At 41.6% G+C, this 26,968-nt stretch overlaps 2 protein-coding genes across 2 annotated transcripts in view; both read right to left on the bottom strand.

Annotated features, from left to right (window-relative positions):
• GLB1L3 (galactosidase beta 1 like 3) overlaps positions 1-12,746 on the bottom strand; it is a 77,585-nt gene extending 64,839 nt beyond the window's left edge. The window contains exon 1 of the mRNA XM_015597462.1: positions 12,667-12,746. Within this exon, the coding sequence (XP_015452948.1) occupies positions 12,667-12,746 (80 nt within the window). The remainder of the gene's footprint in view (positions 1-12,666) is intronic.
• A 702-nt stretch (positions 12,747-13,448) lies between these two features.
• The window catches only part of LOC102892979 (beta-galactosidase-1-like protein 2), a 58,906-nt gene continuing 45,386 nt past the window's right edge, over positions 13,449-26,968 (bottom strand). Inside the window, exons 10-20 of the mRNA XM_015597454.1 lie at positions 24,986-25,123; positions 24,212-24,292; positions 23,476-23,582; positions 22,905-23,051; positions 20,811-20,882; positions 20,235-20,322; positions 19,501-19,588; positions 19,036-19,147; positions 18,185-18,301; positions 18,014-18,077; positions 13,449-13,516 (exon numbers count right to left, since the gene is read on the bottom strand). Of these exons, the coding sequence (XP_015452940.1) occupies positions 13,449-13,516; positions 18,014-18,077; positions 18,185-18,301; positions 19,036-19,147; positions 19,501-19,588; positions 20,235-20,322; positions 20,811-20,882; positions 22,905-23,051; positions 23,476-23,582; positions 24,212-24,292; positions 24,986-25,123 (1,082 nt within the window). The remainder of the gene's footprint in view (positions 13,517-18,013; positions 18,078-18,184; positions 18,302-19,035; positions 19,148-19,500; positions 19,589-20,234; positions 20,323-20,810; positions 20,883-22,904; positions 23,052-23,475; positions 23,583-24,211; positions 24,293-24,985; positions 25,124-26,968) is intronic.

Raw genomic sequence — 26,968 nt, 5'->3', positions numbered from 1 at the left:
TGTAGAGAATAAATTCTCTGACCTAAATTCTATGGGTAGAAAGTCAAATCTATTTAAGTCATTAACAAACTTGAACAAAGTATCATTTTAGTTGTTATAGAAACTGGCATTTTGCTGTATCTTAAAATGGCTTTTGAGAAAAAATGATATTGCAATCTGGTAAACCGAAGTCAATTGTTCAATACTGATTGACTATATCTTTATCCCAGAATGCTCGCATTTCTTGCTACTTGTGGTGTAGAAACTTTTACGTGAGACCACCAACTATATTGGTCCTGTCCAACTCTACTGAATGGGAGGGAGCTTGGAGTATGTCGAAAGGGGGAGGGGCAGAAAAATATGAATATACAAAACTTTTTTAGCCTCTAACTTAAATTATGTTAAATTAAATTGACTTTCCTTAGTTAGATAAGTCAGCTAGATTCAGGAGATATCATCTGCCATGCTAGTATTAGTTTAGAATATAGGATTTTAAGATCCTCTAACATTGTGCTAAAACATTGCAATAAAATCATGCTGTCCACCTCTTCCTTTCAAAAAAAAGTATTCAATTCCCACAAATCCATGCTTTGTGAAGGCAGAGACTGAGTGTCTAAATCACTATTGGATCCTAGCACCTGAAAAACCACCTGGCATATAACGAGCCCTCAGTAAGGGTTTGTTGACCACTAAAGTGATTTGGGCAGCTGCAGGAGGAGGGTTGGGGCCTTCTTATAAAAAAGAAATGACAGCCTGTGACATGAAGTACCGGGCTCGGAATGAGGGAGGCCGCTGGAGTCTTGGGAAATCAGTTTGGACGACAAGAAGTAGAGAAGACAGGACTGGCCATTCTTTGAGATAAAAAGAAGATAAAAAGTCATTGGTCTTTGTGAAACTACTTCAGTCAAATTATGACAACTATACTTAGGCTGGAAAAATCATGCACAGTTTAATAGGAATACTATTAGAATTGAGTTGTCAAAAGTATTCTCGGTTTTGCAAAAGTCTTCTTATACTGAAACTCACGTAAACTCTTATTTCACTTTAGAGTGAAATTAAGAAAAATATTTATAAAAACAAGAACTGTAAGCTCACATGTCTCCATAACTAATTCTGTGATCTGGGGTTAGTGCATTCTAAAATCCATACTAGTGGAGCTAGTGTCCACCTAGGGGATTGAGCTCAGTCTATTTTATCAGGATGGGGAGGGCAGCCCATAAAAGTTTTGTGGCCAAGATAAGAACTGGTTTCAAGAACAGATACTGTAACTGAAGAGATGAATGGGTATTTTTAAAGCCTGATCCATAAACTAGCTTCCCAATAATATAGGAAAGGGAACACCCAGAGTTAAGAACATATCTGATGGCTGTCCTTGATGAAGGACTTTACTGTTCAATCAGTGTAAGAGTCTTAATCTATGGTGGATTGGGATACTATTCTAGCTAGAGACAAATCATTCCAGTTCACAGAGGGACCTGAACTGGAACAATAGACCCTAAGACACTAATAATGAAAAAGAAAGTCAATTTTCCTCCAAGGGGCCTTTCAAGTAGATCAGCACTGGGATTGGGGTCTAGAAAGTTTCTTTTGGTTAAAAAGAAAAAAAAATTGGTATGTGATATAGCCAAGAGGAAAATAAATTGAAGGGCGAGAATATAAACAAGTGAAGCTAATCTCACGTTTCTGTTCCAAGGGTAAGGAAGGGCCAAATAATGGAGAAAAGTCAAAGGAACACTGGAACTAAGTGTGTGGGAAGATCAGAAGTGAGGGATTGTGATAAAGAGATCCAGGCACAAGGTACTTGGCTTATGAAAAGGCAGAAAGTAAAGAGGTGAGGACAGAGGAGACTCGCCCCTTGGCTATCCCTTAACTCCAGTGCCCACTTTCCACCTCTGGTTTAAATATATCCAGAGAAAATGAGGAAAGAGAAAACTAAAGGAGACTTAAGTTTCCTAATACTTTCTTCTTCTACCTGTACAGCAGTACCGATGATGTGGAAGTCAGACTCTGTGGTGAGGATAAATACAATATAAAATTCTAAGTTGTGCCAATAGGTTACTGTAGCTGTTTTATTTAATTACTGAGTAATTACAGAGATGATACCAAAACTCCCTGTAAGAACTGTAGAAAAGTACACCCAGGCAAGCAACCTGCTTTGAGAAAAATTTGGTTGCCTAAAAAGAGAGAAACAAAGTTTCCTTTAAAACTAAAATACCATCAGAGAATAAGCAAAGAATTGAATAAAACTCTAGGTAACATAGGAGAAGCACATCAAATGGTCAGCAGGGAGCTGAGAACTGAAGAAAGAAAAGAAAAAAAATATTTCCCAGGAATTTGAAAACCAGAATTCTAACCCCAGCTCCTCTAAATGCATGCCTTCAGAGAATTTACTTACTTCTCTGAGATGTTTCTCCTTGTGGTTAAATTTAGTCTTATTTGTTGCTTTTTCATCGTCTGTTCTTTTCTGTGACAGGTGCTGTGTGAGACAATGAGGAAGCAGCAACAACCGAGATCGGGCAGAGGTCTTCAACAAGATTACCTTTAACTAAAGGAAATAGACATGTTTTGTTTTGTTTTGTTTTAAGGAAAAATAAAACTCTTTACTTTCTGAATTATAGAATTAGAGAAGTATATGCAAGATATAGACATAATCTATGTTTTTATTTGTTCAAAAATATCTGTGATTCTCCTGGGTGATACTGTGTGCTAACTCTGGAGATCCAAAGATCAACGATATGTTTCCCATCCTCTTTCAGCCTCAAGAAGGTGATAGTCATGTAAAGAGAAGTTCAAGCCTCAGTGCAGTATGTTAAGCGCCACAGTAGAGAGAGCTCTGCGCAGGCATTACGAGGAGAGAGGGGTTCATTCAGGCAGGAAAGAGTTTATTCATCTGAACAGGCTCTTAAAGGGTGAGAAATTCACCAGGTGTATAAATGTGGAAAGGTGTTGAGGCCATAGCAAAAAGTACGAAAATACAATGACAAGAAATTATAAGGAATTTTCCAGAAATAGAGAATATTTGAAATTCCTAAAGTAGAACAAAACAAAAGGTGATGGGATTAGCAGCTGATGCTGCAGAAGCAGAGTGCTCAGACTATGACTGGAGTTTAGACTTGACTCTCTAAGGAAAGAAGAGCTAGTGAAGGTTTGGAACATGTTCAAATTTATATTTCAGCAAACACTTCTGGTGGTAGTGGATAAAAATGCGTTGTAGGGGTAAATAGAGACCAAACTATAAAACCATTGAAACATAAAGATCAAATTAATAACATGGAAACATGTCTACAATGTAGTGTTAAATTTGAAAAGCAAGTTACAGAACAGTATGCACAGTACAATCTCACTCACATGTAACAAGTTGCTTGCTAAAATGAGCAAGACATTACAACAAGAACAGCTTTTAGATATTTATGGAGAGCTCACCGTGCTTCAGGCATTGTGCTGAACAGTAGACAAAATATCGCTGTAATCTTGGTTCTACCTCACAGGAAGCAACTGAAACCAGCGCAAATGTGACCCCATTTTATATCTGCAGAACCAATGCTTTGCCTAAACAACTCTCCCAAAGTAAGTGGAAGAGCCTGGAACTGGATCCACAAAGTACCAGGCGCACTTGCTCAACTACCCAACCTGCACCAAGCTGAAATCATAGAAAAGGATATTTTAACAAAATAAATCTATAACAATCGTGAAAAATATATTAATATTTCAGCAATGAAACATCTGAGTATCCACATTAAGAGAGATAAATCCAGACAATTAAAAAGTGCCATGTCAGTTCGTAATGGGTTTTGTTTCCAAATTAACTGACATTGGGTCAAGCTTAACACCAATTGAGTGGTTAAAACAAACAAACAAATAAACACAACTTTAGATTTTACAGAGTATTGTGGATGTCATAATTACAGGTAAAGAATTGTAAACTTGTAAATTTCAACATTATTGTTGGAACATACATAGGGTTCTAGTTTAAAGTTAGCTAAATGAACATATCCTGCAATCTTCCTCCCTTGTACCAGACAGTGAAAATGATCAAGAAGATAGATTTCATTTTCAATAAGTGAACAGATAACTAATGAGCAGAATTTGCATTTTCTTTAAAAATTTAGGTTGCTAAAAATTAAAAGGAGAATGAGGAATGGCTTCTAGCTAAGCTTTTAACAGGTTACAAAATAGTTTCAGGTCCTCCATTTTCTTCCCAAACAGATCTGTGTTTCTATGGTTAGAAGGGTAAGAAGCTTGTAGACTGAAATCTTTCCTACTATGCAAGGCCTAATTCAGACTTGGTGAGCCAGCTTTCTGCTAACTAGAATTGAGGAGGACAAGAGACTCCAGGGCCATTCAAATTTATCTCTCATCAGTCCATTGCCAGGTCCTTGGAGTCTCATTAAATGTAATTACTACCTCTACCACTTCTGACTGATGCACAGCACAGTGGTTTCTACAAATCTGTCTGGGAGAGAGACCTCAACAACGTCCCATGGTCTGGGACAGATGAAAGTGACATATCCAGCATCTCAAGGAGCTCAAATAATGAATCATGGCCTAAAACAGTAGTGAAGGCTGTTTGGGGGGCTATTCATTCCCTTTCTGTAATAGGAAAAGAGAGAGTTTAGGCTCTGACCAATATGAACTGTCAGATCATCCATCGATGTCAGAGAAAGCACAGTAAGATCTATATCCATCTATCTCTGAGGTTGAGCAGATACAAAAGAGAAAAAAGAGATGGGTACTGTACCAAAAAAAAATGGAGAAAAATGTTCTATTCCTCTTCAGATTCTCGTAGTTCCCCATCTCCTGAGTTCTGAGTACCTTGAGACTCAACCAAGAATAAAGCAGTATGGTCATGTGCAACACGTAAATAACTGAAGATAGCCATTCGAGCTGATTTCATGGAGGTCATCATTGGAGAGAATGGTACCTTCCAATACATGTTAGAAGAACTGTATTTGGGCATCCCACTCCTTTATAGTGGTTGTACATGTTTGCTTGGGTTTGTCAGTCCAGATACCTTTTTTAGATGGAGTTGCTTCATGCACATGTACATGTATGCACATGTAGCATAAAGGTTGAGTACCTAGTAAATTGTATGTTTCCATAAAGAGGCCTTTAGTAATCCAATCCTGAATTATAGTTAAGCCATTAGTATTGGTCCATTGGTCTGTGTAAAACTATTCTAATTTGTCTGGAAATGGTGTGCTCACTAGCCAGGAACACCATTTGAAGTTCAGCCTACTGTGAAAGCATTCAGTGCTGTGGGCAACTGGCAATTCATTATCACTAGGACAGTTGGTTACAGCATTCTATTAGATGTTTCCACCTTAAGGCAAGCTCTTTTCACTTTCAAACCATGCTATCTTTTCAGAGGTTAAGTCTTTTACCTTCTCTTTGTCTGAGACATTTCAACTGTGCAATCTTGGCAAGATATACAGGTCATTCTTGCCCATATATTTAACTGACTTTATAGGTGCAAAAGCCAGGGGTCACAGCATGTAACCAATCATAAATGCATGCATTCCAGTACACAAAAGAACCATAGCAATTATACATGTGGATAAAAGAATGGCTAGTCCAGACACACAAATACAAAAACATCAAAATAGCAATCATATAAGTTCTGGTATGTAGAAGGCAGAGGGTACCATGTCCTGTAACTAGTCCTTGTCCCAATTATCCCAACTGTGGTTCATTGGGACACTATACACACACCATTAGTGCTTCACAATGCAGATATAAAATAAGGTATTTGGGGAAATCCAGTGCAGAGATAATAGAGTTCACTCATCCCCTCTCCAACTCATTTTCTCAGAGCTTAGACTGCACATAGACAGTCTGTACGTGCCAGGGCAATGCTCCATATAGAGGGGCCCTGCTTGTAACACTCTTCATATTTATAGAGTCATGGAGGCAGAGCACTTCTATGTAACTACGCCAAAGTGGAAGTTCCCTGGTCCAGGAAGTAGCCTTATTAGAAAGGGGAAGCTCAGGAGCCCAATAGGTCTTGGTCTGTTCTATTGAGCTACCAAAGTTCTGCTAAGCTAGCTCTGTGCTAAGCTACGAGAATGGGGAGGAGACAATCCTCCGGTCACCAGGTTTATCTCTCATCAGGTAGATAATTATCCACTAATCTTCTACCAAATATCTTACTCGATGGTGCAAATTTAGAAATAGTCACATTAAATTCTGGAGCAATACCAAGAGTTTCGCTAGCATCATATTTCAATACCATATCAAAGGTCCTAGCCAACAAGACAACAAAAGTAAAAGTGAAAAAATAAAATATAAAAAGCAACATTGTCATTGTAGACAATATGATTATCTTTATACAAAATTCAAGAGAATCCATTAACAAACTATTAGAAATTAATAAGTTATTAGATTCAAGGTTGACATACAAGAACTAATAGAGAGCCTACGCATCGGCATAAAGGGCTCATTGGGGCGTTTCCTGAACCCCTGCCTAGTTTGGAGGGAGCTTCCACTCCTTTCGAAAACTGTTGAAAGTCAGCAGCTTTAATGTGGTCACAGTCTTGTCAGCCCCCATTTAGACCTGCTGCCTGATAGAGTTTTGGGCTTTTTCAGCCATCAAGAGGTCCAGGTGTCTTATTAGATGGAAACTTCTCCCCAGTGTTTGGCTTCACCTTACCAAGGCAGTCCAGACTTATCCAATAATCCTTTGGGGGAAATGAGCATATGTGTAGGTGAGGGCTTTTAATTAGGCAAGTACCTTGTTCAGAGCCAGTCCCTGGAACCCTGCCTCTCGGGAGACCTACTTGGTTCCTGGTACCCGGTGTCCCAGACCTGCATGACCCACGCAAGTGCAATAGTCACCTGAGGCAGCCAGAGCCTTCCAGGCCTGAGGCGGAGGTCTCCTTAGAGAGACTGCCAACCCCTTGCTATCCCCCAGTATGGAGTGAGCCCCTGACCCTCTTCCCAATCAAAAATCATTGTGAGGCAGCAGCTCTAACGCTGGTAGGTCCCCATTCAGACTTGCTGCTCAATTGCATCCCAGGTTTCTCCAGCCATAAAAATGTTCAGGTGTCTCTCATTGCAAAAAAAAAACCTTTGCCAGTTTGCCCAGCCATATGGTACAAAGGCAGTCCAGATTAACCAAGATCAGCCTTCAGGGGAGAAATATGCATGTGTAGGTGATGGCTTTTAATTTGTAAGTGCCTTGATTTTCATAACCATCTCTTAGGAGCCTGTCTCTGAAAAAACCAGCCTGTTCCTGGTACCCAGTGCCCCAGAACTGTGTGTACCAGGCATACACAATAAAGCCTTGAGGACAGCCAGGACTCTCCTGGCCAGGGAAGCTCATGGGGTGGTTCTCAGCCCCATCCTGTATTGCAGGTTTGAGGTACCGAGGTAAGGGATACAAGGCTCGGGCAGTTGAAAGAAAATAGGCGGAGCCGTAGGTAATGTGACATAGCTCTTTATTCCAGCAAGGGCACAGCCAGCCTCACATGGTGGCGGCGCCTTTATGTACACAGGTTAAACAATAGTGGCACACTGCCAGAAGCTCACACATGCTTAAGGGGAGAAGTGCTGAGTCACTTCCACCTGGAAGCTGCTAAGGGTGTTGGGAGGGAGCTTGACTACAGCCATCTTTCTCTCTCCGCATCCATGGCTAGCCCCCAGTGACGAGGAGCCCCCATCTCTGTAAAGGGACAACTTTAAAGTAGCCATGGCCCAGTCAGTCCCCAGTTGGACTTGCTGCTTGATGCAGTCCCAGGCTTCTCTAGCCATCAAAATGTCCAGGTGTCTCTCATTGGAGTTCTGGAACCATACTGGGCCAGCCAGGCCTCACCCTTCTAAGTTTATATTTTCCAACTCTGCTTTAAGGGAGCAATGGGCATATGTGTAGATGAGGGTTTTTAATTAGGCAAATGCCTTATTCCCCATTGAGCCAGCTTCTGGGACCCTGCTTCTGTGGACATCAGCCTATTTCTAGTGCTTCCTCCCTACTTGCATAATAGGTACTCAAAGTAGCTGGGGTCCTCCAGGCATGAAAAGCTTATCAAGGTGGTTTCCACCATCCTGCCTACACTCAGCTGGGAGGGAGCCCCCTACTTCATCTGAAAATCAAATATTATTGTGAGGTGGCAGCTTTACAGCAGCAACAGCCAGTCAATCCTCACTGGGATTATCTTGGACTGTAGCCATCAAGATATCTAGGTGTCTCTCATTGGGAAGTACCGTGGTCCTCCCAACTTCACTCTGAGAAGTCAGTCCAGATTCTCCCAGCTCAGCCTTTCAAAGGGAAATGTGCATAAGTATAGGTGAGGGCTTTTAAAACTTCTGTGCTTTGTCTCCCAAAGCAGATTTCTCAGACCAGGCCACTCTCTACACCTTTCTGGTTCCTGGTTCCAGTGTTTCTGACCTGCAATGTTGGCACATGTGCAAAATGCACAGGAACAGACATGGGCCCTTTAGAATTATGTGGCTCTTTGGGGGCGATTCACAACTCCCTACACAGCCCTCAGCATAATGACTTCTTCCAGAAATTATTATGAGGTGGCAGCTTTAATGCATCCACAGTCCAATAAGTCCCTATTTGGACTTGCAGCCTGCTGTGGTCCTCAGCTTCTTCAATTGTCCACAGGTCTAGGTATCTCTCATTGAAGGGAACATGGCAAGGCCTCCCAGCCTCATACTGGCAAGGCAGTCCAGATTCTCCCAGCTCAGGCTCGGGGAGGAAATGTGCATATGTGTGAATGAGGGCTTTAATTAGGTCTATGACTTGTTCTGTGAATGAGCCAACTTCTCTGACCAGGCCTCTCATTAAACCTGCCCGGTTCCTGGTTTTGGCACCTCTGACCTGCATTAACCATGCACATGTAATAGGCACCTGGAACAGAGAATAATCCTTTAGAACTGGGGGCTTTTGTGGGTGATCTCCAACTCTCTATTTAGTTTTTAGTATAAAAGGAGCTGCTACTTCTCCTGGAAACAGATGTGAGCCTACAGCCTCGGGCAGCATTCCCCATTTGGACTGCTGCCCGAGGAGATCCAGGCTTGCCTAGCTATCAAGACGTCCAGATACCTCTCATTGCAGAGAGAATTAGCCAGTTGGCCTGGCTTCACCCTGGCTAGAAAGTCCTGATTCTTCCAACTCAGCCTTCTGGGGGAAAAATAAAAGTATATATGTGTAAGAGCTTATATTTAGGCATAGGTGTTGCCTTCCTAAGAGCTGTCTCATGGGACCTGATCTTTATCTACAGCTGCCTGGTCCTGGTGCTAGTGTCCCTGACCTGCATTGCCCAAGCATGTGCGATAGGCACCTGGGGGGTGGTGGGGGATGGTCCAGTCCAAGGAGGCTCTTCAAAAGGGTTCCTAACCTACTTAATAGCCCTAGCATGAAAAGAGCTATCAAAAATCTTTGTGAGGAGGCAGCTTTAAAGAGGCCACATTTTACTCAGTTCCCATTTGGACTTTCTGCCCGGTGGAATTCCAGGCTTCCCCAGCCATCAAAATATCCAAGTGTCTCTCATTGGAGGGAAGTATTGCCAGGCCACCTGACCTTACCCCAGCCAGGAAATCTAAATACTCTCAATTCAGCCTCCAGGAGGGAAATTCGTATATACATATGGGAGGGCTTTTAATTAAGCGTATGCCTTGTCTCTCCAAGAACTAATCCCTGGGACCTGGCCTCTCTGGTCACCAGCCCTGTTAATGGTGCCCAGTGTCTCAGAGCATGCACAATGGGTGCCTGGGACAGTCAGTGGTGCTCTTGGTCTTGATGGTTTCAGAATGGTTCCCAACCCCCTACCTAGCCCCAAGTTGGAGGGATCTTCCACATTTCCTGAAAATATTAGTGAGGTGGCAGCTTTCAAGTGGCCACAGTCCAGTCAGTCTCCATTTGGCATTGCTGCCTATTGTGGTCCAAGGATTCCCCACCCATGAAGTCCAGATGTCTTTCATTGGAGGGAATCATGGCAGGGCTGAAAGGATTTGCCCTGAAAAGGTCATCCCAGCTCATTCTTTAGAAGAGAAATGCACATATTTATAGGTGAGGGCTTTTAGTTAAGCATATGCTGTATCCCCCTAATAGATAGCTCCTAGGATCTGCCTCTCCCTTCCCCTGCATGGTTTTTAGTGCCCAGAGCCCCCAACCTGCATGAACCATGTATGTCTAATAGATACGAGGGGCATACAGGAGGTCTTTAGAACTGGGAGTTTCATCTGGGCAATTCCCAATAGCATTATAGCCTGGCACGGAGAGAGCTTTCACTCCTCCCATAAATATTAGTGTGGTGGCAGCTTTAAAGCAGCCACAGTCCAGTCTGTCCTTATTTGGATTTGTTTCTGGTTGTGATCTCTGGCTTCTTCAGACTTCAAAACGTCCAGATGTCTCTCGTTAGAGGAACTGCGGCCGAGCATCCTGACCTTGTTCTGGCAAGGCAGTTCTGATTCTCCCACATTAGCCTTCAGAAAAAAAGATGTGCATATGTGTAGGTAAGGGCTTAGAATTAGGCATAAGTCTTGTCTCCCTAAAAGCTTGGACTTTGTCTACCTACACCTGCCAGCATCCCTGACCTGCATTGCCAGCAAATAAACAATAGGTGCCTAGGACAACCAGGGGCTACCAGGCCTAGGGGAATCATACAGTTGGTTCTCAACATTCTGCTTAGCTTCCAACATAGCAGGAGACCCCATTGCTCCCCCAGGCTGCTATGCGTTAACAGCTTTAAAGTGGCCACACTCTTGTCAGTCCACATTTAGACTTACTGCTTGATGGAGTCCAGGGCTGCTCTATCCTTTGAAATGTCCAGGAGTGTCTTATTAGAGAGAAAATTTGTCCAGTTGCTTGGCCTCACAGTTCCTAGGCAGTCTAGATTTACCCGGATCAACTTTCAGAGGGGTAAATGCCCATCTGTAGGTGAGGGCTTTTAATTAGGCAAATACTTTGTTCCCCATAAAGCCAGCCCCTTGGACCCTGCCTCTCAGGAGACCAGCCGGATTCCTGGTGCCCTGTGCCTTAGACCCGTGCTACCCGTGCATGTGCAATAGATTCCCGGAGCAGCCATTCAAGCCCAGGGAGCTCATCGAGGCAGCTCCTAACTCCCTGCCTAGCCCCCAGCTTGCAGAGAGCTTCAACCCCTTCTGAATACTGTTAAAAGTTGGCAGTTTTAAAGCTGCTACAGTCCAGTAGGTCCACATTTGGCAGTTTTAAAGCTGCTACAGTCCAGTAGGTCCACATTCGGACTTGTAGCCCTCAAGACATCCCAGAGTATCTCATTGGGGACAACCATGTCTGACTAGCAAGATGTCACCCTGGTGAAGTTCACATTTTTCCAGCTGAGCTCTAAGCAGGGGCAATGTACATATGTGTTTTTAATTAGGCAAATGCCTTGTTCCCCATAGAGCCAGTCCTTGAAATCCTGCCTCTCTGGTTCCCAGGTTGGCTCAGTGTATTGGTGCCTCAGAGCAGCATGTGCAATAGGCTCCCCAGGCAGCCAGGGCCCATTAAGCAACAGAAGCTTGTCAGGTGGTTTTCAGTACCTTGCATAGCCCCAGGATGGAAAGAGCCCTAAACCCTTCTTGAAAATCAAATATCTTTATGAGGCAGCAGCTTTAAAGTGGTAATGACTCTGTCAGTCCTCATTTGGATTGCTATTTGGTAGGGGTCCTGTTCTACTCCAGCCATCAAAACCTCCAGGTGTCTCTCATTGAAGGGAATCATGGACGGGCCAACAGGCCTCACTTGGGCCAGGCAGTCCAGATTAACGAAAATCAGCCCTCAGTGTGGAAATACGCATATGTGTAGGTGAGGGCTTTTAATTAGGCAAATACCTTGTTCCCCACAGAGCCAGCTTCTGAGCCCTTGCCTCTCAGCAGACCAGCCTGGTTCCTGGTGCCCAGTGCCCCAGAGCTGTGGGTCCCACACCTGTGCAATTGTGGAAGGAGGCAGCCTGAGCCCTCCAGCCCCAGCACCGTTAGAAAATATCACAGGAAAAAGATACTTTTCACAATAACAGAATATATAAACTTCATGGGAATAAAGCCTAAAACAAATATACAAGGCTCTAAACTTCAATTTAAATACATAATGGAGACTTTAAGAAATGGAAAGGCTTATGAATAGGAAGACATTATTTTTTAAAAGTTTAATCGAATATACTTTAATGTAATTCTAACCAAATTCCAAGAATTCATGGCATTTGTCAAAATAATTCCAAAATTCATGTTGTCCAATAAGAAAGCAAGATTCGCTCTGGCACTTTTTAAAATACATAGCAATAACAGCAAACATTTATGCAGTGTTCATATGTGCCAGGTACTGCTCAAAGAGCTTTCCAATTACTACATTCACTAATACAATTGGCCCTCATAAATGAACCCATGTTGGAAGTGTGCTAATTACTAACAGAACTCATGACCATCAGCTTTGAGTGAGACTCAGAATGAATGACCATCAGCTGTCAGACAAAAGCAGGGCACCTGTCAGGTCAACAATCGCCACCTGAAAAGCAGTTGTTGATTGCCTGTAACCCTGAACATCGAGAGACCACCATACTAAACTGCTATAGTAAAATGCTACATTTGAAATTCTCCTAAAATAAATACTGGACAAACAGGGCCCCATTATTTTCTTAACTCCAGAGCTTCAAAAAGGTGCCAATAAACTGCCTGGAGCAGCAGGGGAAAGAAGACAAAGCATATGCAAGTGCTCATCCCCCTCCCTACCCCATCTCTAGATCCTGCTGCCTGCCTTTCTGTCTCTGGGCCACCGTGTTCTTCCACATCAGGTCAGCTAAATTGATCATGATAGGGCTTGAACACAGCTGGTTATATAGCCTCTGTGCATCTCTGAGGTTAGGCTGGAGACATGCTAATACAGCATCTTGTCAGGAACCAGAGGCAGTAACTGCCATATTTTTCTGCATTTTAGTCATTTTTTTAAAATAAGAAAATAATATGAATAGGATTTTTATTTCAAAGCTTAATGTATATGTAGAAAGTACTATAATAATGATTCTGTATAAAAGTGTGAAAGACAAAATATTAGGAGAGAAATGTGTGGGATTGTTACAATTCCAAAAGAAATGATTAACTTAGACACGTAATTGATGTTTCCCATTGCTGCCCAAGCTATAACATGAGAGACTCCCAGGGAAAGGCTTGGAACTGAAAACCTTACAGACATGGTGATGGCTGTGAAAGCCATACTAGAACTTTAATTTTTTTATTACACCGAGGAGAAATTTTATTTACAAAAGATTCTAGAGGGATATCGAATGTTGAAAAACCTAAAACCTCTCAAACACAAGAGATTTGTCACTCGGCTTATGCTCCCATTTGGATTAAAATCTCTGGTATCCCATTTCTATAAAATGCTACATAGGACATCAGGAAACATAATTTTAAAAGGCAGAAAGTGAAAGGAGAGAACCGTTTTTGTAGTGGTTCAGATTTTGAGCGTGAACTCTTTTATTTTGGTCTTAAAATGAAAATGCATCCATATTGCTTTAAAAAACCTGGGCACAGAAGTATTCGCACCTGTCATAAGAGCTTACGAAGCTGGAAAAAATGCTACCTGAGAATTAAAAAATCAAAATCATGATTATGATGCAAAACTGGTCTGAGCAGGCTCCGACAGACTCATTCCCCGACATACCCCTCCACTCCTAGTCTCTAGCACATTCTGGGCCTTAAATGGCAGCTTCATCCTGACCCAATGACTAACATTCATTGGGTGACATTTCTCTGAATAGATAATCAGAAAAGAAAAGAAAAGAAAAGAAAAGAAAAGAAAAGAAAAGAAAAGAAAAGGAAGCTGCACTGTCCTATACTACATGTATAGGCCAGGAAGACAAACGAATCGAGTCTCTTTTAGAATAGCCTGTTCAGGGCAGTGGCAGTTGAGGGGGTGGGAGAATAAAAATAGGCTTTTTATAAAATGCTAGTCCTTAAGAAAGTATAATTCATGACAGCTTTGAACAAATATTTATTAAGCATTCATTGCGTTCCAGGAACTAAGTAAATGCTGGGACACAATGGGAACATGAACAGTAAGTAGGGACAGGTAAGGTCAATGCTTTCCTGGAGCTTATGACTAGTGAGAGAAAGACAATAAATATAGAATATAGATTGTGGCGAGGCTATGCAGGAAATAAACAAAGACTGGGGATGGCCAGTACTGAGGCCCATGAGAGACAGTGCTTAGTGTTGTAAAATATAAATGACGCCGATTTAAAATGGAGTCAGAACTGCCGTCCCAGAGGAAGAGGAACTGCCTTGCACTTCCTGTCTCCAATCTTTGGAATGTTAAAACAGGGCAAAATATCCTTTAGACTGACCCTAAAGCAACACTGTGTCCCAAATAACTGTTTGCAAGGATAAAAAAAAGCAGATATGACTGAAATTAAAAACATTGTTCAGAATTAGTGTCACAATGTTAATATATCTGCACCAATAGAAACACCTGCCTTCTATTGATGATTGCTCTTTTTTCCCTTTCTCATAAATACCCGTTGTCTTTGTCTCCTAATCAGAACACTAATGTGGCTTTCTGCCTGAATCAGTGCTTCATGAATAGCTATTTTTCTTGTATCTTCAATAAATGCTTGCTGCCCCCTCACTTTGGCTTTTTATTCTTAGATTAACATACCTTGTATCAGAATGGGGATCTAAAATGGCCTCACTTTCATAGACCGTGTGCCCTGGAACTGGGTATAGTACCTACAGCTGTTTCCATGAACTGTGAAGTCCTCTTAGGTTTAGACCTCTCTCCTTTTTTGGATGAGGTCAAATGCCTTTGAGATCAGGAGGGGTTTCTCTCAAGGGAGTTTTTCCTTCAAGGTGGGTGATTGCCCCAGGGATGAATGTCCTGGTGCCAGCATGCAGCAGGATGCCACAGGACCTTGCTACCACACAAAAAAGAATATTTTTTTCCTTAGGAGGGACTTTTCACAGCTCTCACCCTTATAAATGCTCTGTGGGGTGAACAGCTTGCACGAGTTTCCCTGATGGATGAGGATTCATATGGTTGTATACTCTTTTGTTTCCTCTTCTTGTCTCTGTTGTCATAAGAAAGATTCCATAAGGAGAGGAATCCAAATCTCTCTGGGAAATTGGAATACATTCTTTGATTTATAATCAGAAGTTTTTAAAAGACGAAGAAAAATAGCTCTAAAAGAATCCTAAAAGAAACTTTGGCCATCTAAGCAGGTACCTTAAAAGTTCTTACTGTTTGCCCTGCCTGAAACCTGACAAGATATTTCAAACAATTTAATACTCTATGATCAGAAATTTGGCAATATTAGAGATAGGATTTTTAAAACCTCCTCAGGAACTTTCAAGGCCTTCCTACAGATAATAAGAGAAGTAAACACAGCCCACAACGGCCTGAGACTAAACAAACTAAAGGAAAAAAGTGGAAAAAGAAAGTTTTTCAAAAGCACAAACAGCTAAAAATGTTCTCTTGTCTAAGCAGTCACCTCCCCATTCTCCTTAAATAAGTGTTCATCAAGGACAAATAAAAATCTTAAAGCCTTAGCCATCTCAATGAACAAACAACTTATTTCCATTGTTATAAATTAATGGGTTTCTAGCATGTCTCTGGAACAAATGCTATCCAAGAATTAAATAATCAAAATCATAATTACGTGTCTATCTATATAGGTGCATATATGACTACTTCCAAAGGAAATTACTAAAGTCATTTTATAAAAAGAGCTGTTTGTCTTAAAGAAATTAAGTGCTTATATAAATTAAGAAATACAACAAAAACTAACCCAAAAGCTTTTAAAGATTGTGTGACTTGGGAAATTATTAATATTAAAGCTAATTTAAGTTAGTTTAAATAGACGTCTTTAGAATTACAACATTTTACAATGCACAGGACAGCTCCCACCGCACAGAATAATCTGACCCAAAAGAGTAATAGTGCTGAGGTTGAGATGCTGCTCTATGACAAAAGTTCTCAAAGTGGGGTCCTCAGACCAGCAATATTAGCATCCTCAGGCCTCAACTCAGACCTACCAAATCAGAAATTCTAGAGATGGGGCCCAGCAATCCATGTTTTCATGAGCTCTCAAGTGACTGTGAAGTCCACTAAGATTTATGCTCTATGAAAAGTAAGAGCCTGTGTCATTGCTGCTCTCTCCTTGATGGGCTTTGACAGACAGATGTGGAGTTGTGGTGGAGCAGTGAAGGAAGTGCTGAGCAGAAAGCTCTAGACCAATAGCCTCTGCGGTGTCCTTGTCTACATGAGTGCTGCTGGCCTTCTGGCATTTACGGATACGAGGAATATACTCATGATATTGACCCTTGGGGTTGACTGGGGGCTGATTTCTGCCCCCTGTACAACTGGCCTGGCCCCAGGTCCCACCAAAACTCATAGAGCCTCTTAGGTCCAGCTGCAATTCCTTTTAGTCTTGGCTTGGGAGCTTCCTCAGCAGTCCTTGGTGCAGTGTCAACTCACCCCCACGGTAACTCATGCTTCCAGGTTCCCCAGAAGCTGCCAGCTAATCCCACGGCCTATTTATGAGGTGCTGGGATTTGCAGAGGCTTGAACAAGTGAAGCTCCGTAGATTTTCCCCCTGCCTGCCCATGCTGTGCCACCAAGCTGATTCACCCCAAGAACTTAGATGGTTCTCTCTGCTCTTTGCTATGGCTCAGAAGGTTTGCAGCCACCCACAGGAAGGCTAGTGGTAGATAAGGGAATTAAGAAGAGCTGTGAATAAGGTGCCAAAGGTGATAACCAGGAGGTAAGTAAAGAATGGTAAGGCAATGAGAGGCACCAAATAGGGTAGTTGGTTGGCATAAGTCTCAAAGAAGCAGGTTTTCACCTGAATATTAAAAAATAATGGTAGGAAACAAGCACTGGGAAGGAAAAGGAAAACACTTTTTTTGTTTTTTTACACTGAAAACGCAAAGCATATGTGAACTGCCTGACATTTCCTGCATTAACTTTTATATCTTATTTGGTTTCTTGGGAAAATCACATTTGCTTCAGATTTACATTTGTAGAGTCAAGTATTCTGAGCATCTCATTTTTTTCAACATTTTATTTGGTGGACAGCTTTTATTGTAGCAATACAATAAAGGTTTACACGGAGTAGCTTTATTTTGTTGTAGGCATCAGAAACAGACAGGTTATCTAACTTATGCGAAAAGAGGAATGTACTAGAAGGTTAAGAAGAGGATGGCAGACCCAAAGCAGGGCTTGGGATAAACAGAGAAGGCAGGGTAGTTCCAGAAACTTAGGTGTCAGGACTGGTAGGTTACTCACGGCAAGACTCTTGAAATGACTCAGCTCAATCAATTTCTACTCTGTGTCATACTGCTCAAGATTCAATATCCTGGAAAAGAAAGTCTGATTGGTCTATTGTATGTCCCAGGTCCAGGGCAGAAAGGGCACCTAATCAGTCTCACAAAGGCTCTAACGAAGGGAACGTGGAGGAAGGGAGGCTGGGCACACAGACGCCAGACATTCACTGTGCACAGGCCCAGAAAGCCTGCAACACTGTCACCTGCTGGGACTGGGCCATGCATTCCTTGACTATGGCAACCTGAGAAGGGGGCCTGGAAAAAGTGCCTTGGAATTATCGAACGCGGCAGTATGACAATCGTGGTGACCACTTTGTAAGTTATCGAAATGTATTATATGCCTGACACTAATATGATATTTTATGTCAACTGTAATTGAAAAATAAATTTAAAAATAAATTTTTTAAGAAGAGCAGTAGAAAATATAAGTTTTATAAAAGTCAAAACATGGAGGATGTTGGGACCTTGGTTTACAATGAGGCAGGTAGATATCCAGAAAGCACAGTGGAAATGTCCGGAAGGAGGGGAGGCAGAGAGAGTTAGGTTAAGGCCATTAGCAGAGTGGGCTAGTTAGGTCAGCCTAAAATGGGAGGTGATGAGTGGAGTTGTGACTAGTATAAGAGAAAATCTGGCTATCATGCAAGGGCAGTGAGGAAGGGGTCAGGTTCCAGGGAAATAATGTACCTTCTGCCTTCTTTATCCCCATCTCAACTAGAAAGATTGTCCCAGATTCTGCCTATTACCCTCCAGAACACCATACCTAGATGAGATTTCTCTGTGAACTGGATCATTGTGCCAGCTTTAAATTCCTCGAACACGATGATCTGCCAAGAAGATGGGGATGCCGTGAGGTCCAAGTTCAACCCCTGAGGCAAGGCAGAGTCCAAGTAAAGTGCATTGGGAGGTGGGAAGTACAGTGAGGGGAGTTTACTTTATTTAATCCAGGATGAAGCCAGGGTCCTGGAAGGTAAAGGGTTTCCTGGGGACCTATATTCCAGTAGCGTCCCAGGTTTTTTCCATTGATGAATATTACTCCTTTTGTCCAGCCCTAAAAAAGATTGGAACAGAGGATTCAAGATCTTAGTTCTAGATGTAAAGACACAAGGAGTGAAAATACACACACGCGCGTGCACACACACACACATACACACAAACCTCTTGTATACCATGATCATAGACCTAGACACACTCACACAGGATAGATTACAGGATAGCCCCAGATGGGAGGTGACATGAAGATTTCTGTGCTCCTGCTGCTGGCCTGAGGTTGGCTCAACAAGCAGGCCTCAAGGAGGAGGGCACTGATTTCTATTTCATCTCCCTGTATCTGTCCCAAGTCAGAGAAGGGCATTTCCATTTACTATGAGGTGTTTATCAGAATATGCTGGGCCCAAAACCTAGGTAGAGTTGTAGAATTTCAGGTGTAGCAGTAAGTGTGCCTTGGAATTTCACCTACAATATCCCCACCACACGTTGGGTGCTATGGGTCTCAACATCCTAAATTATGTCTAGGGACTAGTGGATCATGGTCACTAACTTCACCATGGATTCTATAGCTGTCCACACTAGAGCGCATTAGTCTGTCTGTCACATTTGTTTATCTTCCACCCTGCATCCTCATCAACAGGAAAGGTCAGCCTCTGCAGAGTAGCGAAGGTCCCTGGGAGCCCAGATTTGCTTACACAGGGCAGGGCCCATGCACCAAGGAGCTTTTTCTAAAAGGTTCTTTTGGGATGGGAGGTTGGGGGTGGGGCACACAGGCAGGGGAGAAATATCACTAACCTCCAGCTTTACAAAGGTGTCTTTGGGGTAATTACCAACTTTCAGGATACCGAGGAAGAAGGCAGGGCCCCGAAATTGGAGTAAGACTGGTTTCCACATGTTAGGAATGTCCCTAAGAGAGTCAAACACAAGTGGAAAGGTCATGCCCTTCTTTATGTGTCATTTGTGACTTTTGAGGTAAGTCTGTTTTCTGCTGGAGCCAGGTATCCTTCCTACAGCACAGGCAAATGCCATTTAGGGTGTATGACTTGGTAAGTAAAACAGCAGACCAGGAGTTGGGTAAACTAGAGGACGATCACCATTGTGCCCCAGACAACTACAAAACTTGGGTTCACTTCTTTCAGTGTTCTGGATTTTGATCTCTTATTTGAAAACCAAGGGGTTTAGTCTGGATAGTCTCTGAGTTTCATTTCTAAATGCTTACCATCTTTGGCCAGTCACCTTGAGTCAACAGTTGGCACCTACCATTGTAGGAATTTAGTGCTCATCTCCAGACTATATATTTTAAATCTTCTTAATGGGGACTTGTTCAGATAGATATCCCCAGTTAAACCTGTAGAAGAAGGAAGAAAGGGAGCATGAAGGAAGCAGGAAGGACACAAAGATGTGAACTGGCTGTGGTCAGGGCTCCCCTGAAGGAAGACGCTTTCCAGGCTTCATTAGAAGGAAGGTTTCTATAAATTCCTACATAGATTCTTCCTCCTGAGTGTACATGTACACCTCTTAGAGTAGTGCATATATCTCTAATAGTGCAGAAGTCACCAAAATTCTAGCACAGTGGCTCAGGCTAACTTTAACTCTCAGGTAGGTCAAAGTACTCGGTGCATGACTCTGTGCCCTGGAGCCCAAGGGGAAGACTAAGGGAAGGACAAGACACAGGCACTGGGCTCCAGAGAAGGAAAACTCAAACTCTAACACTTAATCCTCCAAGGGCATTTCTACAGCTATCCTACCAAAAAGGCAGTGCACTGGCTTGGGAACTGGAGAACATCCTTGTGGGAACCCAGGAGAAAGGACATCATCATCATCCTTTCCCATCAAGGCAAGCCTTGGTTATAGTTTCCTCGCAGGTTTCTCATTGTTTGAGACATCCTACTCTCTTCCAAACCATGTACCTGGACATAACTTTCCTTAGCCCGAGGGAAGAACAAAAGGAATTTGGTGCCTCAAGTCTCAAGCTTCTCCATTCTGGGGCCCACCTTTTCTCTCATTATTGATATCCTGCCCATAGGCAAGTCGGCCTTGATTCTCCACTAAGATCCTCAATTTCAGGTAATCCTTGGATACCTGTCCAACACAGACCAGCCAGAATGGTGACCACTCATGCACTCTTTTGTAGACCTCCTAGGTCTCCTGTGGAACTAAGATTAGGTCATAAGTAGGGTGATGGTAGAGCAAGCCTACAGACCTCCAGATCAGAGTCAAGCCAACCCTTTGGGCTCCTGCTCCCCACCGCACCCCCCTCCTTAGCCTTTCAGGAAATAAGAGTCACTTATACATTTTACCAGAGATTCTACTGAGGCTGGTGACCAACTCACAGTTTTTTGAACAACAAATATCAAACACAGAAATGCTCTGCTCACACAAAGCATATACACTTTTACCTCAGAGGTACACATAGCTCTCTCTCATCCCCGTCTGGCTCCTATATAAGGAGCAATGCCAAGGGCAGTTGAAGAGAAATAGGCTACCATGGGGCCAGACCACGCTTACAATTGAGCCTAGGGCCTAGGCAGGTGCTAGAATTGTTAGTCCATTAACATTGGATTATATACATTTTCCCTGGGAATGGTCAGCTGTTTCGTGGAACGATCCAGGACTCCTATATATTGCTGATCCAAAAACACCTGTCAAAGAAAGAGGAAACTACCATTAGGTCCTCACAAGGAAAATGGGAAAAGGGGCCTTGGAAAAGCAAAGAAAATGTCAAGTTCTAGAGAAATGATTCTTTGTCTCCCAGAAAACTACAAGCTGACTACGAATTCACAAAAAAAAAAAAAAAAAAAAGCATGTTTAAAGCAGTAGTAGAGACATGAGATGCATGACACAAAGTCCAGAGAAGAGTACACTGATACCTAATCCAGGCCCTGGCTCCACTGTAGGGCAAGGAAGGAAAGGAAAATTTAAACCTGCAGGGAATGAAGGGAAAAGGTAACTAGAGAATGAATGAATATTGTGAAAGAAATGATCACAAAATGAGAGACAGGGGATCTCTAGATGCAAAAGATGCCTGCCTGCCCTGCTCACATGGGTTCACCTCTATAATGAATTTAGTCTTCCTGGTTTCTCATCTGGAAAGGCTACTGCTATTACTATATCTGATTTTAGGGATGAGTTGAATGTAAATTCATTTATTTTTCTATTACCTACTATATCACTTCAGCCCCAGGTTAAGCTGCCCAGCAGACTCTGCCCTAGCCATGGAAACTGGAGAAGAATACATAATTTGGAGATTGTCTGAGATAGATCACAATTTTTTAAGTGAAATTTGACTAGGACATCATAAAAATTAAAATCCACAAGGATTAAAAACAGAAATGTTAATTTATACAGAACACAGGGTTCACATTTTAAGCTTATTAAAGTCTAATTACTATATACTCTATAATCATTTACTGAACACCTACTGAAGAACTAAATATTTCCCTGGGGCTGGAGTCACCCAGGTTAAAACACAACCCTAGCCGTTGAGCAACTCAGAGAGTTAAACAAAGAAATCATTAGAACACTCCACAATAGCAAACATGGAGCTATAGATGGACAGTACAGACAAGAGAATAACAAATCCTAACCAACGGCAAAATTCAGACTATTTCACAGATGCGATAATATGAGAGACTGAAAGTGGGTAAGTAGTATGATGAGATTTTTATCTTGGGAAGAAAACTCTGTGAGGGAGGGATTTCACAAGGAAGAGGACAAAGGTGAGCTATCTGGCATAGGGAGATCACCTATGAGGTTCTAACAGTAGTAGAAGCAAGATACAAAGATGTTTCTAAGGCAGTGACAGCATTGATTTTAAAAGACCATTCATGTAATGTTGCACCATACAGGCAGGGACCAGTTGACAATAAGGTGTGAAGATAGGATAATGGGAGGATGAAAGCATCATTTTCAGGTTGGGAGGCCTTGAGTTTATGAATTGATGTGAAGACTATAACATGAGGTTTATTCAGGAAGCTAATAAATTTGGTTTTGGACATGAGTTTCAGAAGTCAGTGGAACATACTTCTAAGTGGAAACAAATGTTATGCAAAAAGCAAGAAATATGGGTCTTCAACTAAGGAGAAGGGGAGGGTTGGAGTCATAAAGGAATATTGGAAGCCTTAGAAGATGATATAGACCACACAGAGAGTATAAAGAGCAAGAAAATTTCATCAAGAACTGGAGAAAATGGCTCTTGGAGTGAGATCATGAAGCCTTTAACCTTGACTCTGTTACTTTCTAGTCAAATATCCTTTGAAAGTCATTTAACTTCTCTGAGATTTCCTCATTTGCAATAAATACATTAGATGAGTATTTTGAAAATGAAATGAGAAGAGCCAACTGTAATGTGCTATGTAAATGTTAGAGATTGCTGTGCAATAAGTACAGGGGCTTCTGAAGCTCTTCCCAAGTCTTCTTAAGAAACACCGTTAACTCCCATAAGAGTTCAATGACTACCGTTCCAGGAATGAATACATACCTTAGACTTATATTTCTACATTTCGCTTACATATAAAACATTTCAGTGAAGGGACAGAGGTTAAGAAACAGTGATTTTTTTGAAGGTCAAAGATGTTTGACTATTGTTTAGTCATTCACCTCAGAAATATCATTGGATTTTACTAACAGAGAAGAGCCACTGGGACCCACCCTTTGTTCCCTACCTGACCCCGATCTCGAACATGACCCCTTGAGGTGAGGATGCCTCCACTGAAGATGACAGTCTCATAAAGTATGTACCCATAGGACTGACCACTCCCTTGGTTCACAGACAGCTTCTCCATACAGATTGGCCTGGCAGACATAATGGGCTGTGAAAGAAACAGGAGCAAAAACCAGGCTGAAGCTTGGCTGGAAAGAAACATTTTAGAAACCCCGACCCAAAGCCCACTTTTCCAAAAGAGTGACCCCAAGAGTCTTAGGGACAAGAGTATAAAAAATAATTTGTAATAATAATGTTTAAGTGTCACATATTAATTGCCCCTTTTGTCTTCCAAACTTACCTCATATTTCTCTGCATGTGCTAGCCAGTGAGATATATATATATATATATATAATATATATATATATATATTTTAAGATGAATAAGTTGAAGTCAATAAAAAGGAATGATTTGTTGAATTTGCTCACCAATTCATGATAGAGCCTGGACTAGACTCCATTGAACTAAGCCTTTCCCTCCTCTCTCTTCTGTCCAAAGGCTATCCCTTGGTTCTATGACCAGAAAATACCTACCTGCTCCAGGTAGGGCATGATGTCCCAAAGTGGTATGAAGTATGATGTTATCACTGACTTATATTTAGCCACAGGTTTATAATCTGGTTGCTGGGCCATGGGAACCTCTGAAATGAAAAATAGGAGGCTAAGCCATACCAGAATCTTCCCTCAACCACATTCAAGGGCACAATGTACTCTGCTCTTCCAAAGCCACTAAGAATGAAGGACATAGTCACAGGGCATGCAATCCCAAGTTCAGGAAGAGTCATAAGGCAGACAATGATTGAGTAGGATTCCTTTCATATCCATAGGCTCTGAGGCAGGGTGCCCTGCTGTCCTAGAAAAGCAGGTGGCACATCAATCCCACTGCTGGATCAGTAGTTATCAACCCTGGCTGCTCATCAGAATCTCCTAATATGCAGTGGGAAAATATGTATGCTCAGATTCTGCCCCTTCCTCCTCATTTCAACCAAGACAAACTTATAGCTCTGGGAAGGGCCGGCACCTTGGTTTTAGAAGTTCCACAAAGGATTCTGATGCACAGCCAAGACTAAGCAACACAGCCCTAGATATTGAATGCTTAGAGAGTAGGCTCTGTATCTTGTTCATATTTGAATCCCCAGTGCCAAATGATAAAATAAACTAGAGTAAACTGGACATCTCCCCCCAAAAAAAACATCTTTGGGATGTGCCTTCGCTCCCCTTGTCACTTGAGGGTCTGAGTTATCATTCAGAATGAGGTTATTGCTAGTACCTATAACAGAGTTAAAAAACTGTTGAAAAGTGAAATACTCAGGTGTATATCTTCCATCTTCTGTCAGCAGTGCCCCATAGTCTGAAAAATATAAATAAATATGTCACTCTATAAGAAAGCCCTAGCTTCAGTAAAAGAAAGGATGAGAGTTTAGTACTGAGCAAGAGGATCCTTAATACAACAGCTCTGGGACAAAAACTTTTGCCATTAGACAGAAAATACTAAGTCCCAGTTAGTTCAAACCAGGAGACATCTGCCATGCTGGTTAGAGCTTTTGATTAGAGGCAAATAGCACCAGTTCCTGGGTATCCAGTAAGCCCTGTCTGAGAGCCCAAGGCTACTCTAATCCAGTAGGTTCTCCTTCCTAATCGATTTCTAATTGAACTCATTTCTTTCTTTCACCCTTGACTTTTCACTTGGTCTCTTGGTTTGTAGACTGGGGAAGACCTATTAATCAATACCTTAGTGCTGTCGGGAGATCCAAATAACTAGTTTTACAATGAACCGCTAAGAACAAGGGACTGCACAGTGGATAGACACGACTGAGCTGCCAATTCTCAGCTTGCAAAGTCCCAGACAGCCTAGATTCTAGCAGTGGGTGAGTTCTAGCACTGTCAAGAAGAACAAATATTAAAACGTCAACCCCCAGCATATGTTAAAGGCAAAGAGAGGAACAGTTCCAAAGACTGGTCTCAGAGGCCCACCTCAAGAAGCTCCACTCTCAAATGGGGGAGTAGCCTAGGTTGGAGACACCTGTGGGGTACAAGTACTTGCCATAGCTGGTGACCACAGGGAGATAACTGTTCAAAGAAGAAGCTCCACCAATGAAGCCAAAGTTGGTGCCACCATGGAACATGTAGAAGTTGAAGGAGAACCTCAAGTTGAACATTTCATGCACGTTTTTCATTAACACTGCAGATAAGCAGAAAAGGAGAAATGGGGGAGAGAATTAAAGTTCGAGGGAATTAATAGTACCTCGTTGAGTTTTCAAACTGCATGTATTAAACATTTGTTTGTATATCTTTATCTCAGGTAAATATGTGTCCAGTTCAGTGTTTCTGAAGCACTTAGTAACTTCTCACAGTGACTGATCTGAAATCATAGCATGAAGAACATTTACCTTCAAATCATATTTTAATGATATTTGTAAACTCCCCCGGAAGGACATGGCAGATAATCTAGACCAGATAACATTCTACTTCCATCCAGTACACATTCATTAAATTGCCCTGTCAGAACAATTCATTCTAATTATATTAGTAGCCTTAACAAATTATAATCAGAATGGAAACCCTGCTAAAAATTCAAAATTCACTGACCTCTGGGGTGACCATTCTATGTTATCATTTTACCTACACAGATGTCTGTAAGGTCTCTACTTTTTATAAAATATAATATTTTTATTTTTCAATTATAGTTGACATACAATATTATATTAGGTTCAGGTATACAACATAGTGATTAGACATTTACATAACTTTCAAGGTGATCGCCCTGATAAGTCTAGTACTCATCTGACACCACAGTCATTACAATATTACTGACTATATTCCCTATGCTGTACTTTACACCTCCATAACTATTTTGTAACTATCAATTTATACCTCTTAATCCCTTCCCCCCAACCCTCCTCTCATCTGTCGACTATCAGAATGTTCTCTGTATCTTTGAGTTTGATTCTGTTGTTTGTTCATTTGTTCTGTTTTTTAGATTCCACATACAAGTGAAATCATAGAATATTTCTTTCTCTGACATTTCGCTTAGCATAACACCTTCTAGGTCTATCCACGGTGTTGCAGATGGCAACATTTCATTCTTTTTTATGTCTGAGAAATATTCCAATGTGTACATGTATCATTTTTTTATCCATTCATCTACTGATGGACATTTAGGTTGCTTCCATATCTTGGTTACTGTAAATAATGGTGCAATAAACATGGATGCATGTATCTTTTAGAATTAATGTTATGAGTTTCTTCAGATAAATACCCAGAAGTGGAATTATTGGGTCCTTCTTTGTCTCTTCTTAGTCTTTGTTTTAAAGTCTATTTTGTCTGGTACAAGCATTGCTACTCTAGCATTTTTTTTTTTTCCATTTCCATTTTCACAAAATATCTTTTCCCATCTCTTTGCTTTCAGTCTGTGCGTGTCTTTCGATCTGAATTGACTCTCTTGCGGACAACATATGTAAGGGTCTTGTGTTCTTATCCATTCGGCCACCCCCATGTTTTCAGATTGGAGCATTTATTCATTGACATCTAAACTAATGTAAATGTAGTGTAAATACTAGATATGTAGTTACTGACATTTTATTATTCATATATCCTTTTTTTGTTCTTCTCTTTAAAGAAGTCTCTTTAACATTTCTTGTAATACTGGTTTGGTGCTGATAAACTCCTTTAGTTTTTTCTTGTCTGGGAAGCTCTTTATCTGTCCTTCAATTTTAAATGATAGCTTTGCTGGGTAGAGTAACCTTGGTTATAGGTTCTTGCTTTTCAACACTTTGAATATTTCATGCCAATTCCTTCTTGCCTAAAATGTTTCTGTTGAGAAATCAGTTGACAGCCTTATGGAATCTTCCTTGTAGGTAACTGCTTTTCTCTTGCTGCTTTTAAGATTCTCTCTTTATCTTTAACCTTTGGCATTTTAATTATGATGTGTCTTGGTGTGGGCCTGTTTGGGTTCATCTTATTTGGGTTGTCTATTTCCTTCACCAGCTTAGGGAAGTTTTCCGTCATTATTTCTTCTAATAGGTTT

Source organism: Pteropus alecto, unplaced genomic scaffold, assembly GCF_000325575.1.
Source record: "Pteropus alecto unplaced genomic scaffold, ASM32557v1 scaffold210, whole genome shotgun sequence".
NCBI lineage: Eukaryota > Metazoa > Chordata > Mammalia > Chiroptera > Pteropodidae > Pteropus > Pteropus alecto.
This window is presented reverse-complemented; position numbering and strand designations above follow the sequence as displayed.